Source organism: Xiphias gladius, chromosome 24 (assembly GCF_016859285.1).
Source record: "Xiphias gladius isolate SHS-SW01 ecotype Sanya breed wild chromosome 24, ASM1685928v1, whole genome shotgun sequence".
Classification (NCBI taxonomy): domain Eukaryota; kingdom Metazoa; phylum Chordata; class Actinopteri; order Istiophoriformes; family Xiphiidae; genus Xiphias; species Xiphias gladius.
The window spans coordinates 22,515,727-22,530,554 of record NC_053423.1 but is presented as its reverse complement, the minus strand read 5'-3'; the positions used below and the strand labels follow the sequence as shown (position 1 = coordinate 22,530,554).

Below are 14,828 nucleotides of genomic sequence, written 5' to 3'. Positions count from 1 at the left end.
ATAAACTGGAACGTATTTATTGTGTTGTCAACTCGTTCTTCTTTCTTTGACCTTCTCCAGGGTCCCAACGGTCCTCAGGGAGCTATTGGCTACCCTGGCCCCCGTGGCATCAAGGTCAGTTAATCTTTAAAAAGATTAAAGCTTAAAGCTGAGATGTTCCTTAGCCTATCATTGTCCTGATTATTTAATGCTTGCATTTTGCAGGGTGCTCAAGGAATCCGTGGTCTGAAGGGCCACAAGGGCGAGAAGGTAAGTGATTCATTACAAAAACAGTGTTTGAAAATACTTATCACTCACTCAAGAAATACCACCCCTTACATGACAATTGCTCTGGTAAACTACACTAATATCAGCATTGTTAGTTGATGCACAACAGCAATATGTTAGGGAAAAACCAGGGCATGTACTGTCCTTGTTTACAGGATTTTTGCCCTAAATTCTAAAACAAGGTTGATACTGTATATTGTTCTACTGCATATGTATATTTTTTGCTTGTTTGTGTTTCTAGGGCGAAGACGGTTTCCCTGGAATCAAAGGAGATTTTGGTGCCAAGGGAGAGAGGGTAAGATCGGTTGATGGAGTAATTGGTTCATTAACGTAACGACGGATGGATGAATGAAGGGCATGACTGAGGAATTAACTTGAGTTGTGAGTTGTTACTCTTTTATATATTGTGCTGATTTATTCTGATGGTTTTGCTTCGTCTCCTGCTGACAGGGTGAGATTGGAGTACCGGGCCCCAGAGGAGAGGACGGTCCAGAGGGGCCAAAGGGTCGCGTCGGACCCCCTGGCGAGATCGGACCAATTGGATTAGTTGGAGAGAAGGTACGACCCGTTCGACGGGGACAAGATTACATGACGGGCTCATAGTAACGGGAGATAGGGTACTGATAGTCTCAGGAGCGTCATTTCCTGCTAAATGTGTAATTTCTTTGAAGTGAAACTCTACTGAAACTGGCCTTCAGGTTTTTGCTCTGAAAGTGCAGATGTTTCCCACAAATCTACCAAGATATTTCCCATTTTCTCACAATTAAGGGAAGGCCTCCTTTTCGATAATACAGTGGGCGAGGAAATGTCATTTTGCTGCCCTCTTGTGGTTGTATGGGCACTTGAGTGAAACGGATGTACTTTACAGTACTTTAGATCATACTGCAAGTGCATTTGAATGAAGCAGGACCATTTGATGCCTTGTAGTATACCTTTGGGTTTTTTGCATTTTAATGTGATCGTAGCATCGCAGCAGCTGCTTCTCATTTACCGTTCATATTATAGCATATATTCCCAAATTTGAACAAATCATTATTGTTAGTTTTGTAATACACTTTGTTGCGGACAGGTCAGAAATCTTTCAACACAATTACACCTGTTGTGATCGATTCACGTTAATGACTAATGATGTAATCGTGGCATTACAGGGTAAACTTGGTGTTCCTGGACTTCCTGGATATCCTGGAAGACAAGGACCCAAGGTAAGAGGAACACACATACGGCATCTGTTATCCACACGGACTCACTTACTCATCCAAGATGACTTCTTTTTACACACTAATGGTCAGCAGGCGTCTGTACCCGTACCGATGTTGAGATGTTGATCTGTTTTTCTTAGGGATCTCTGGGATTCCCGGGATTCCCTGGTTCCAACGGCGAGAAAGGAACGAGGGTAAGTCGATGGTTCTGTGGAACATTTTGCTACAGACCATTCAGCTCCTTAATGCTACAAATGATTAGTGATCAAAGCAAAGGTCACGCTACACAAATAATCTAGACTGCTGGATGCTCCAGATTAAGTTTTATGGTTCATTTTTAATTTATAGTTTTATCTCTGTCTGATTGAGTCATGTAATTGTTTTTTTTTTTTTTTTTATCAGGGTCTCAGTGGCAAATCCGGGCCAAGAGGACAAAGAGGACCAACGGTACCATTTCTCATTCATTAATGAATTCTTTCAGTCAATTTTTTTAAAAGCTTTCATCCTGCTCAGAGGATGATGATCTTCCTTCCATAAAGAGTAACTTAACATCGGGGCTGTAAATCACTGCAGCAAGGTGATATGAAAAACCACTGGAAGTCAGCAAAAACAGCAGGGTGTTAGGTTACTATTAAAGCTCCGATTCAACTCATTTAAAACTCATCGTAGATCTCCGCAGTCACAGATAGCGTCACATTTGCATTGTTTCTGACTGATGAAACCGTTTCATGAAGTACACTTACTGTTTGTGACCACCAGGGCCCCAGAGGACAGAGAGGACCGAGGGGCGCAACCGGGAAACCAGGAGCAAAGGTTTGTCTGCGCAGTGAATTTATCCGGATCGTACCGGAAAACTGAGTCCATATTAGTGCTTCGCGAGTGCCACCGTGACGATGATTGTTGTTGTTGATGACGATCATGTTGTCATTATGAATTGTTAGTCATTTTCCACATCACAGTCATTATATACTGTACTTACATTGGTGGAACCCAAACTTGGATAGTTTGATTCTTAAAACTTAATAACTAAAACAATCTAAACCTTTGAATTTGAAACTGAAGATATTTCGGGAGAAAATTCTTATCTGTAGCAAACCATTCCTTGCTATCTTGCTTAAAAACACTGGATGCCAGCTGTTTTCTATGATTTGTTTATAAATATTTTTTTTTAAAAATCCAGATCTTTGACTCAGAATAACCTGGCTCAGAATTGAAGTGAAGCCTATGCAATTTAGTTTGTGATCCAGTTTTTAAGTACTGTGTTTTTTTTTTTCTTTCTCTTTGTTTTTTAAATTGTTTCCTGTTAGGGAACTTCGGGAAGCGATGGCCCTCCTGGTCCTCCTGGAGAGAGGGTAAGCGCTTTATTTTCACGACAAGAGAGCACGTCCCCGCCGGGTAGCGCTTGGTCAGAGCTCACAGTCAAATCTGGGCCTCGCATCACGCAAGGTTTCCGTAAGATATCGAATGGCTCCGTTGGATATTACTATACATGGTCTCATTATATCATACGTTGTTGTCTCACCAGGGATTGCCCGGGCCTCAGGGCGCCAACGGTTTCCCCGGACCAAAGGGACCTCCTGTAAGAAAATGTTTTGATACCAGTTTCTAATACTGATTGTAGGTACTGTGTATGTTCAAGGTGGTATCACCTGGCTTTTCATAAGGGAATATGTGTTTGATGTTCCCTCTTGCTCGTAGGAAAACATATCTTAAGGCGGAGATTTAATTAGTATTTGTAATGTGTCCCTACAGGGACCACCAGGAAAGGATGGGCTGCCTGGACACCCCGGGCAGAGAGGAGAAGTTGTAAGTTTGATTTTTTTTTTTTTTTTCACTACTATTAAAGTGCTCCACTTCTTTAAATTACTGAGTTTAAGACATTCCCGATTCCAATCATGGCTTTCTTTTAGTTTGCCGTCACTCAAAAATATGATGAATAAAGATCAAACAGACCGATTTGTGTTGTAAATTAATAAATATACCAGCACTTAGCGAGACAGTGTGAGTGACTTTTCTCATTTTTGTTCACGGATGCAGTCACTCAGAAATTCTGTCAGTGATTAGTTTGTTCAGGATGTTTTTTGTTTTTTTTAATACTGTGGAAAATAATATATGAATTATGTGTTTTACACCGTTTCCTGTTGGTTTTGAAGCTGGGAAATGATTTGGTTTCAAGAAGACATCAGGTGTGGTTGTTTATGGACCTAACAAGCTTACTTTAGATATCTAACCCCGGCACTGACACAGCTACACAGTCGCCATAGTTGCTAAAAGCATTCACTTGTTGCTGATCATATGAGGGAGCCACAACAGAAAATCAAGTTGTAGTGAAGTTATTATTCAGGTTGATGTGCTGAGTTTCACTGGAATGTTCCAATCTGTTTTTCTACATTGTTCCCTCTCCTTTGCTGTGACCCCGAAAATAGCTGTTCACATGTTACGGGGGATTATTACGTCATGTGCTGAGGACAGGGCCATTATTTCTGTTATGTGTTGAATGGACAAATCGTTAGGGACAGGACACCCTCTCCATCAAAGGAAAAAGAAGCTGAGTTGTTCCGACGATTGAGACACGAATTGCGATGCATCTCACCAGAATGGAAGGAGGTTTGACGTTTTGTAGATTATCTGTTAACTGAGTTTATTTCCTACAGGGTTTCCAAGGTAAGATGGGTCCACCTGGGCCTCCTGGAGTCGTTGGACCTCAGGTAAGTTTCTTAATCGAGGGGCATAATTTTCTCGTTACTGATACAATACATCATAAGTTTTCATAACAACACAACTTGTCCTTTTTCCTTTTCGTCTGTTCTTTCTTTTCTGTACACCTTCTATCCATTCTCATCATTTTTTACTTGCACTTTACATCCTCCTCCCCCTCTCTGCCCTCTCCATCTCCATCTATTTCTCTGTCCTCCCAGGGGCCATCAGGAGAGACCGGCCCCATGGGCGAGCGTGGCCACCCCGGACCCCCAGGTCCACCTGGAGAGCAGGGACTTCCTGGTAACTCAGGGAAGGAGGGCACCAAGGGAGACCCTGGACCCCAAGGAGGCCCTGGTAAGGATGGGCCCCCAGGACTGAGAGGCTTCCCTGGGGAGAGAGGACTTCCTGGAACCCCTGTGAGTATGGCCAAAAGAAATCGGCACAGATTGTCAGGCAGATATTTGTGAGTTTAATAGCAATAAGTGGTCCTTTGGACAGAAGTGTGTGGCTGAGGTTCGGTGAAAAACTACCGATGAATCCCGTTTTGTCTTTTCTTCCAGGGAGGTGGAGGACTGAAGGGAAGCGAAGGACCTGCTGGACCTCCTGGACCTGCTGTACGTTTCAAACCATATGAAAAGTTCATTTTCACAACTCCCTAACTCCAACTAATGGAGCAAAAAAAAAAAAGAAAAAAACACTAATATCTAGCTACCCCGCTCAGTGACAGCACTGTAGTCTGTCAACAGAGGGTGTAATTTACTTTGAATTAGGTCGGCACCATCATTTGTATTTGTTTCTGCCTACAGATCATTTTGTGGATTTTCATTTGACAAATATTTGAATATTTTATTACGAGATGTCACAATGAAATCGTTTGTAAAGTAATCATACTAGCTCAGTCCATCCATCTTAAGAATTAAGTATTCATTTAATGAATGCCTGCTGTAATTGGTACTGTCCTGATGATATTTTACCTTTCTAGGGGTCTCCTGGTGAGAGGGGACCAGCTGGTACCGCTGGACCTGTTGGACCTCCTGGCAGACCAGGCCCTCAGGGGCCTCCTGGACCCGCTGGAGAGAAGGGGGTTCCTGTGAGTATTCTGAAATGTTTTTGTCCAGTTTGCAGTAGTGCATTTGATTCGATATTCAGAATGAGATGAACATTGTCCATCCAGCAAAAAAAAAAAAAAAATCATCTGTTGATTCTCCTCTTTGTTCCTTTTCTCCTGTTAAGGGCGAGAAAGGCCCTATTGGCCCAGCAGGTCGTGATGGAGTGCAGGGTCCCGTGGGTCTGCCTGGCCCCGCCGGATCACCTGGAGTACCCGGAGAGGACGGAGACAAGGCCAGTAACTCTGAGTAACAGTCTTCATAGCCACACCTCCTTTTCAAAACCACCTTAGTTACCTTATTAATCATCCAGAATAATGGCTCGGTGCGGTTACTGAGCTGTGCCACCAACATGCTCTTGTCAGGAGAGATAATCGTTCACTTCAGCACTTTGCTTCAAACCTGTCTTGGCTGTAATGTGATGTTTCTTTGTCATTTCAGGGGGAGGTTGGAGAGCCTGGTCAGAAGGGCGCCAAGGGAGGAAAAGGAGAGCATGTGAGTGACAATGACTTGCTTTGAGCCCTAACATTTATTTCTGATGGAAATGATCGGAATTTGATTTGTGAATAAAAATGTCCTAATTGATGCCGTTTCGTTGTTTTGCTCACTGTGCTTTTTGTCTGTTGTCAGGGTCCTCCTGGTCCACCTGGTCCAATGGGTCCCGTCGGTCAGCCTGGTCCTGCTGTAAGTTGCTGTGACTTTAACTCTTTGAAAAAAAAACCTACAGTTTGCGGTGTCAGTTGGTTTTACTTCTTTCTGATTGTATCAACTTGCAATATGATGCATTTGGTGCTAGTTGAGTTTCTAGCGGGCCCTGTCAGTGCTCACGCTACAGACTTAGTTCTTCTGTTTATCCAACAAACCGGGATATAAAACTCGTAACTTCCCGTGTGGCAGAGAATTTTCCCCATAAAGAAAAATGGAAATTTAATCTTTATGAATGCTACACAGATCAATACTGCAAACATGAGAAATTAAGATATCGAACATTCAGTCACTATGACGAGTAGTTGAGGACCATGTTTTCAGCTAACTTATTATCATCTCCAGGTCTTAATTTCTGTTTATATTCCTCTGTGGTGCAGGGTGCTGATGGAGAGCTTGGACCGAGGGGCCAGCAGGGGCCTTTTGGAGCTAAAGGTGACGAAGGATCCAGAGGATTCCCCGGAGCCCCAGGACCTATCGGACTGCAGGTAAAAAACCCCAAAAAGCCACAATACTTGTTTCAGAGGCAGATTCATTCAAATCTTTCTCGAGTCTTGATTTTAGACTTTGACATAAATATATACGTGAAGTAAGAGCTACACGCTTGTTCTAAGTTGCTATACTAAACTAGAACCTCCTGTAACTGTCACCTTTGTCCTGCAGGGATTGCCAGGACCACCAGGTGAGAAAGGAGAGACAGGCGATGTTGGACCTCTGGTGAGTTTCAGAAACACGTTATTACCATAGTGCCTGGTTCAGTGACTTCTTGTTTCACAATAAATTAATAAATGATGATAAAAGCACAACCTTCCTTATGTTTACAGGGTCCTCCTGGCCCTCCCGGACCCCGTGGCCCCGCTGGACCCAACGGTGCTGATGTGAGTGTATACAGTGTATACAGGTTACCCTACAAAAAACTGTCGTAGAACAGTTACTGCACTAGTGCAACACTGACTGTATGTAAATGTAAATTATTCAGTCTTTTTGTCTGAATTGTTTTTGAATGTGTTTTTCAGGGTCCTCAAGGTCCTCCTGGTGGTATTGGTAATCCTGGACCTATTGGAGAGAAGGTGCAGAGAAACAGAATTTTTTTGCTGACACTATAGTGATACTTCTGCATGAGTTTGATGGTGTCCAAAGAAATAAAAACTGAATTCATTTCAACTGGTCCTGATAACTAAAGTGAATACTGTTTGCTCCACAGGGAGAGCCTGGTGAGGGTGGACCACCTGGAATTGTAGGAGAGCCCGGAAAGAAGGTGAGTGTCTGACCCCGACACCTTGTGGGCTGAGATATCAGGAGACTGTGCCTTCACTTACGGGTCAGTGGCGTCGATGAGTTAACGAAGACTTTTGCGCTTCTGTCGCCAGGGTCCTCGTGGAGAGCGTGGAGAGAAGGGAGAGGCCGGACAACCTGGAACCGCTGGACCTGCTGGAGGGCGAGGACGACCTGGAGACGACGGACCCAAAGGAAACCCTGTATGACACCCACAGGGACACAGACACAGACATAATGACATTAGCAGTGGAGTCTAAAGATCAACGACTTTAGACTACACTGCAGAAAAAACAAGTGATTTTCTCTCTAAATTCTTCTTTTTCTCCAACTTCAGGGTCCTGTTGGTTTCCCAGGTGATCCTGGTCCCCCCGGTGAGGTTGGACCCAGAGTGAGTATTTTTTTTTCTTTTCTTTTTTCTATTTAGGCACCATATCAGTAAAATATTCTTTTAGATTTAGAATATTTCAGATAATGATGTCTGTGGCTGCAGGGCTACCAATAGTTCAGTTCAGCTTGTTTCGTACACACGTTGTCCTGAGCTTTTTGCTTTACTGAAGAAGATGAATAAAAACCACTAACCCCGATCTGCTTGACTTCAGGGCCACGATGGCGCCAAGGGGGAGAGAGGAGAAGATGGTGAACCAGGAGAATCTGTAAGTCAAAAGATGCAGCGCTGCAGATATTTGGAATGAAGTATTATATAATGTCTCCATCACCTCAATCCTCTCTCTCTGTCTCTTATTGCAGGGCTCCCCTGGACCTCCCGGTGAGAACGGACCTCCCGGCCCCCCAGGAAAGAGGGTAAGGTCACCCTCCTCATTTGGTGCTGCCCGTGAGCACTTCCGCATGAACGGTTATGCAGTTATGCCGACAGTGATGTTGAATCCAATTTGGATTCCCTCTTCCCTTAGAAGAATCCCCTGAAGAACTTCGAATGGCCTATGTTTGCCGTGCAGACATCACGTTGTGATCATTGTTGTGATCTTTCTTGCTATAGACATGATTAAATGATGGACTTTGAAATGACAGAATATCACTTGCTGTATTTTGTGTTTGTAAATGTACTGTTACATGTTCTATTTGCCAGGGTCCTGCTGGAACCCGAGGACCAGAGGGACGTCAGGGAGAGAAGGGAACCAAGGTGAGTCTAACTCTTCTTTTATTCTCCCTAATCAACCGGAGAATGTATTTTCTTTTTTTTGCTAGCCGATCGTGATGTATAACTTATACTGTTAGATAATGCGCAGAATAACTTACCAAAACATTTGAATCATCTTCCTCGTCATCATCATTTACAGGGAGACCCAGGTGCTGTCGGCCCACCCGGAAAAACCGGTCCCGTCGGCCCCCAGGGCGCACCAGGAAAACCGGGAACAGAAGGTCTCAGAGGACTCCCAGGATCAGTGGTCTGTAAAGCTATTGAATCCTTTTTGTATTTGTTAACGCAGCAAATAGACAACACAATAATTATCTTGTGTATATGACATTTCCTCGTATGGTGTGTTGGATGGCTACATGGTAAATTTGTGTCTGCGTTTCAGGGTGAGCAAGGATCTCCAGGACTTGCTGGACAGAAAGGACCAGCTGGGCCCCTCGTAAGATAACAGTGCCTTTTTATTTTCATTCATACATGTAGTCTGCATTCTGACATACAGCACATTTGTTAAAGTAAGTTGTAAAGTTAGTTTTGATCGTACAGCAGTCCTTTCCGCCTACTGCCTTGTCCCTCAACTTTTCCTCTTCCCATCTTCCGTCTCCCATTCTCTCTCTCTCTATTCTCTTCCTGTTTCTCATGTTTCTCGTCGCCTCCACCACCTCTTCGCTGTCTTCCTCCCCTCCTCTTCTTTCTCTCCTTCTCCTCCTGCAGGGACCTCCTGGTTTGCCTGGTCTGCGTGGAGACCCCGGTGCCAAGGGAGAGAAGGGACACTCCGGTCTTATCGGCCTCATTGGACCCCCGGGAGAGCAGGGAGAGAAGGGAGACCGAGGTATGCCTGGGCCTCAGGGATCCTCCGGACCCAAAGGAGAGCCTGTAAGTCCGACCTCTGTCACTTGTGGAGCAGCTCATCCAACATTATTCACGTTCGTTTTGACAAAAATGTATGAAATGTATGCTCACGTCATGACTCATGTGTTGTTATAGGGAATGTCTGGAGGCACCGGACCCATCGGCCCAGCTGGTCCTCCTGGTCTGCCTGTGAGTTCTTGTACTGTTTAACCCCATCAAGATGCCGTCTCACCTTCTTCTTCCTCTTGGCTCCGTTCCCATAATGTTTTTGAGTTTCGTAGTGAGTAGTTACAGTGGTGAAACACTGAAGGATAGTCGCCATCATAAAACTAAAGCCTAATATCTTTTCCAGGGTCCTCAAGGTATCAAAGGTGCCAAGGGTGCTTCTGTGAGTATACTTTAAAAGTATTTGTACCACCATATGAGTGAAATTGTTTGCAAAAAAATTCATTGACTTTGATTTGATGCTGTAATGCTTCTCAAATCTTTCCTCTACCTGCTGTGTTTAGGGAGGAGCTGGTCCAAAGGGAGAGAAGGGTGTACAAGGACCTCCTGGACCTCCTGTAAGTACTTCACCTTTCTTTGTGAAAAAACTTCAGGAAAAAAGTAGGATTTTTCATTTGGATTCTTCTATGCTCACTCTTTGCACTCACTCTCACTGTTGATCATCAGTTAGCTGATGAAAATGTAAACTTGCTTCCCAGGGCCCACCAGGGGAGGTCATTCAGCCCTTGCCCATCCAGAGGAGTCCCAAGTCCAAGCGCTCCATCGACGCCAGCCAGCTGCTCCCTGAGTCCGACCCCGACATGCCTGCGTCTGACGCCACTGGCAATGAGTTCCTGATGGGCAGTGAGGGAATGGAGGAGATCTTTGGCTCTCTCAACTCACTTCGACAGGAGATCGAGACCATGCGCTTCCCTCTGGGCACCCAGGACAGCCCAGCCCGCACCTGCCAGGACCTGCACCTCAGCCAGCCAGACCTCAAAGACGGTAAGGGACCTAACCCAGAAATTTGAGAGCAATGGTCCTTCCATCCAGTTCCAGTCCTGCTGTTGAAATCACTGCATTAAATAACTAGTTTATGCAAATTATAGACATTATAGAACGAACACTACATAAAGAAAGAAATAAAAATCAAATAAAAAACACATATTAAAAGATTTTTTCCACCTTGCTTTGTCTTTCTGTCACCCGCTGCAGGAGAGTACTGGATCGACCCCAACCAGGGCTGCTCCAGAGACTCCTTCAAGGTCTTCTGTAATTTCACTAATGGAGCAGAGACGTGCCTGTATCCCAGCAAGGGCATCAACACGGTCAGTCCACCAAATCAGCAACACTGTGAAATCTCTGAGTGCAAGCTATCAAATCCATTGAAATAAATATTTTAGGGATAGGAGTGATGCTTTTGTGTGTAAGAAAAAAACTTTTAATAGAACCCAATTCCCCAATTGCATCTGCTCACTAAGACTATAGTTTTCTCACATTTATAATAGAACTAAGGAGACACGAATGCTATAATGGTTCGGAAACATGTGATCCAGATTGTTGTTAAAAACGGTCTGATTTTCTCACAACAGCTGTTATGTTGATTTTTGCACAAATAAACAATCAAAATAAACGTGTCCGACTATAATATGTGATGTGGCTTTTTCTGGTGGCAGGTGAAGATGAGCTCCTGGGACAAAGAGACTCCAGGATCCTGGTACAGCCAGTTTGCCACTGGTAGTAAGGTTAGTGATCCTGGCTGTGAGATTGTGACTGTTTCTATTTAAGTCTGTACTTTTGTTCCCACCTTATGTTTTCTTTTTCTGACTCCACTTTTTTCCTCCCTTTTTCTCCCTTTTTCTATACTACCTCCTCCCAGTTCTCCTACGTGGACTCCAACGGCGAGCCTGTGGGCGTGGTCCAACTGGGCTTCCTGCGTCTCTTGAGCGTCCAGGCCCACCAGAACTTCACCTACCACTGCCACCGCTCGGTGGCCTGGGCCGACCAAAGCGCCAAGAACAACTACGACAGGGCGCTGCACCTCCAGGGCGCCAACAACGAGGAGCTGAGCTACGAGACCAACCCTTACATCAAAGCCTTGGTCGATGGCTGCTCTGTGAGTTTACACACACTCCAACTGACTCTGCCCCGTTGAAAGCCCCGGGTTATTGGCTCTTTCTGGAAAGGCGTCACTTCCTGGGAAGCAGCGTCTCTTCAGTAATGACCCCTTTCTGCGCTCTTGGGCATTACTCATCCAACATCGAACCAGTGAAGCCAACAGATTTCTGAACAGCCCTTCTGCCTGTCAGATCAAATCGAGCCGATATCCCGTTGGTTTGCGCTGCAGATTGATCCCTCGTCATCCTGGTTCAACAGGACAATACATCACATTAAGAACATAAAGATACCATTTCTTTTCATGGGGCCAAATTAATAGGGTCCCCCCCCTCTACAGCCATTCAACATGCTACACTAGATATTTTCTGACTAACAATTGGAAATTAATAAGCTGACTGCTTACACTCTGGCACCATGCATCATGATGTACACTCACTTGAAGTACACAAAAAATATAGATATATACAAAAAATATGTAATTAATGTCTCCTCTTGCACTGCAAATCACAAGAGAAACCGCACAGCTCTTTCTTTTTACACCCATTGTTTTTCATTTACATTTAATTTTATTTTATTCTTGACCCTTGAACGCTGTTCAAACTATGTTGTCGTCATTTTTACCAGGGTTTACATTTGCAGGATGTAGTGAAGCCTTTAGCTTAACGTGAGAAACCTGAGAATTGCCTGTTTTGGTGGCCAGATATTGTCTTGGAATAATAGCGCCACACAGAGTGATACTTTGTGGGAAATGCTCAATAATAGTGTGCCGTGGTCTTCAAGCACCGGGCAGCGCGTTGGGAAGTGTAACTCTCTTTCCGAGGTGTTACTGACGTGCCGAGTTCTGACCGAGCTTAAAAATATCAACACCAACGAAACTATACAAGAACATGTTCACACAGCCATAGACAGACGATCTCTGGTCACAATCATGCCACGTGTAAATATCTTGATTCCGATTTTTCTGACACGTGTGTGTCCTCTGTGTCCCTCTGTGCGTCTCTCTCTGCAGTACCGTAAGGGCTTTGACAGGACAGTCCTGGAGATCAACACGCCACAGGTGGAGCATCTTCCTCTGCTGGACATCAAGGTGTCAGACTTTGGGGAGAGCAACCAGCAGTTTGGCTTTGAAGTGGGACCTGTCTGTTTCCAAGGCTAAAAACACACATACACACACACCATGCAGAGAACAACACATGCAAATGCTCACACACACACACACACACACACACACATGCACTTAGAGACACACTTATATATGATAAACATACATGCCCAGTAATTTGTAAATTAACTTGTAAATGATATGAAACACACACACACACACACACAAACCATCAGTCACACACACACACACACACACTTCCACACACAGATGCTGTTGTGCGACAAACACTCACTCACACTCAAGTACGTGCCTGGGGAACGCAACATCCTCCCGACAGTTGATGGACGTCACAAAAGAAAAGTAAAGAGGAGAGAAATAAGAAAAACTTGCGAAGAGGAGACCATCGCATGGGAGCACATCCGCAAGAAAGGAAGAAAAAAAAAAAACAGGAGGGAGCGTTCTCCGGAATAAAACAGTGTTTTCTTTAGCAGCAGCGAAAGGGGCCGGCCTGAGAGAGAGAGAGAGAGCAAGCCGGCAACTTGAGGCCTGAAGCCCCCGTCTCCGATCCCCCTCTCACTCTTCTCTCCTCCCCGCTGTCTCTCTTTTTTTTTTCCACTCATCTCAGCTGCTCTTTACCCCCCCCCCCCCCCAAAAAAAAGGGTCACACTCCGACATCATTTCGACTTCTTTGGTCCCACATTCACACAGCGAGCAGCTTGTTTGGCAGTCCCTCTTTTATGACAACAGGTGCAAGAGGCTCCTGAGTAGCTGTCTGCGTCTGGGATGTTTCCAGCTGTGTTGTGTTGCGTGTGTCCAGATAAAAAGTTGCCCAGAGCTGAAAGCTTTGAATCAACTTTTCATCTGCTTTGCACTTGCCTTGCCAGAACTTCTGCTCGTGGATGGAAATCAAACCCAGACACCAGACACCAAACTGACAGGAAAATGGCGGCCAGCGGTCAACATTTGTGACCCACCGCTGTAAGGGTCTCTAGTTCTGTCCTGACTTGTCGGTCGTGTTGCTCACATTGAAAACGCAGCGTAACTCTCAGCTCTTATCTTATTACATCAAAAGGAACCAAAGAATTAATGGCACCAGTTTCCAGTTTTACCAAAACGGTCTAAAAATGTGAATCGCGGCTCAAACTGACGATTAAAAGTACGTCTGGCGTTGTGCAGTGAGGTTAATGGAGCCCAGCGGGACACAGGATTTCTTCTTTTTTAACCGCACCATCTCTCCTCAGCCCCGAGAGCAGCAGAAAATGAATTGGTCATTTGTCGACATTGGATAAAAAAAAACTTGCTGCGTGCAGCGAGGCAGGATAGAAGATGCGTCAATACCTAGATCAGTGAATTTAAAGCCATCATTCTTGTAAACGGTGCTAAACTTGATGCTGTTGAACTTGCCTGTCACTGGTGCCTTTTAAAAAGGGGCTGATGCTTCTTCTTTAAATCACAGACGGAGCCAGCAGGGTCACGACCACAGTTCAGTATTTCCTGAGTCACTTTCTGGGTCCTTTTGATTGTTGTTTTTCCATCCAGGACACATTTCCTGTCTCTGCGGCCAAGCACAGAACAGCATCAGGGTTTAAATATGTAAATCAGATTCAGAGTTCCCTCCTTCTCTTTTTTTTTCCCGCAGCAGTGAATAAAATGCATGCTTTACTGAAAGAAACTGTGTGGCAAGGTGCTAATTATACCAAAGTATAAAAGTTTCACTATTCACTCCGAGTCCTCCATTTTCTTTAGTCTCTTTTAGAGTTTCATGAAGCTTTTTTTTTTTTTTTTTCTGGGGAAAATGTGCATTACATTCCATTTGTACAGAAATAGTGATATTCTATTGTATTTATTTAAAACAAACAGGGTGCTTTGAAATTTAAAAAAAAAAAAAAACAAGAACCACCAAATATTCCAGTCAAATGTATTGTGTTCCAGTCATTTGTATTTATTTCCTCTCGCTGCCACTTGGAGGTCAAGTGAAGCGAGTGTCTCGCATGTTGAACTCACTGCCAGCCTGAGTTACGGTGCTTCTGTTCGCGCCCTGTCCAAAACTCCTTTTGTACGACCCAAGAATCTGTGGCCATATTTCACTGTCCTAACCCTTCGTAGTGTTTTCATCCACTGTACTGTGCTGTTGAATTTTGCCTCCACTGTAACGATTAAATGGTGACTCTCCAGCTCTGTCACATTTCCGTGTCCTTGCTGCTGTGTGACTTGGCCTATACTGGTGTCAGGCTCAGGTTCTCGGCTTCGCTGGGCTTCGCGATGCGAATGCGGTTTACTCATATCGACACACACAGTCCTCTGATCTTTTAAATTTCCATGAGAGACCACAGCGTGTAGGAGAAAGGTTGTGTGAGGGA

General features: G+C 44.5%; 1 protein-coding gene across 1 annotated transcript in view; it reads left to right on the top strand.

The window, feature by feature from the left end:
* Positions 1-12,913, top strand: part of col11a2 (collagen, type XI, alpha 2) — a 36,393-nt gene extending 23,480 nt beyond the window's left edge. Inside the window, exons 27-65 of the mRNA XM_040121925.1 lie at positions 61-114; positions 205-249; positions 509-562; positions 718-825; positions 1,416-1,469; positions 1,607-1,660; positions 1,869-1,913; positions 2,226-2,279; positions 2,774-2,818; positions 2,992-3,045; positions 3,219-3,272; positions 4,121-4,174; positions 4,385-4,582; positions 4,727-4,780; positions 5,149-5,256; positions 5,400-5,507; positions 5,714-5,767; positions 5,903-5,956; positions 6,358-6,465; positions 6,641-6,694; positions 6,802-6,855; positions 6,994-7,047; positions 7,182-7,235; positions 7,348-7,455; positions 7,590-7,643; positions 7,855-7,908; positions 8,003-8,056; positions 8,343-8,396; positions 8,554-8,661; positions 8,797-8,850; positions 9,123-9,284; positions 9,396-9,449; positions 9,613-9,648; positions 9,770-9,823; positions 9,965-10,250; positions 10,461-10,573; positions 10,922-10,990; positions 11,125-11,361; positions 12,373-12,913. Coding sequence (XP_039977859.1) covers positions 61-114; positions 205-249; positions 509-562; positions 718-825; positions 1,416-1,469; positions 1,607-1,660; positions 1,869-1,913; positions 2,226-2,279; positions 2,774-2,818; positions 2,992-3,045; positions 3,219-3,272; positions 4,121-4,174; positions 4,385-4,582; positions 4,727-4,780; positions 5,149-5,256; positions 5,400-5,507; positions 5,714-5,767; positions 5,903-5,956; positions 6,358-6,465; positions 6,641-6,694; positions 6,802-6,855; positions 6,994-7,047; positions 7,182-7,235; positions 7,348-7,455; positions 7,590-7,643; positions 7,855-7,908; positions 8,003-8,056; positions 8,343-8,396; positions 8,554-8,661; positions 8,797-8,850; positions 9,123-9,284; positions 9,396-9,449; positions 9,613-9,648; positions 9,770-9,823; positions 9,965-10,250; positions 10,461-10,573; positions 10,922-10,990; positions 11,125-11,361; positions 12,373-12,519 — 3,219 coding nt within the window. The 3' untranslated portion in view covers positions 12,520-12,913. The remainder of the gene's footprint in view (positions 1-60; positions 115-204; positions 250-508; positions 563-717; positions 826-1,415; positions 1,470-1,606; positions 1,661-1,868; positions 1,914-2,225; positions 2,280-2,773; positions 2,819-2,991; positions 3,046-3,218; positions 3,273-4,120; positions 4,175-4,384; positions 4,583-4,726; positions 4,781-5,148; positions 5,257-5,399; positions 5,508-5,713; positions 5,768-5,902; positions 5,957-6,357; positions 6,466-6,640; positions 6,695-6,801; positions 6,856-6,993; positions 7,048-7,181; positions 7,236-7,347; positions 7,456-7,589; positions 7,644-7,854; positions 7,909-8,002; positions 8,057-8,342; positions 8,397-8,553; positions 8,662-8,796; positions 8,851-9,122; positions 9,285-9,395; positions 9,450-9,612; positions 9,649-9,769; positions 9,824-9,964; positions 10,251-10,460; positions 10,574-10,921; positions 10,991-11,124; positions 11,362-12,372) is intronic.
* Positions 12,914-14,828: the final 1,915 nt, after the last annotated feature.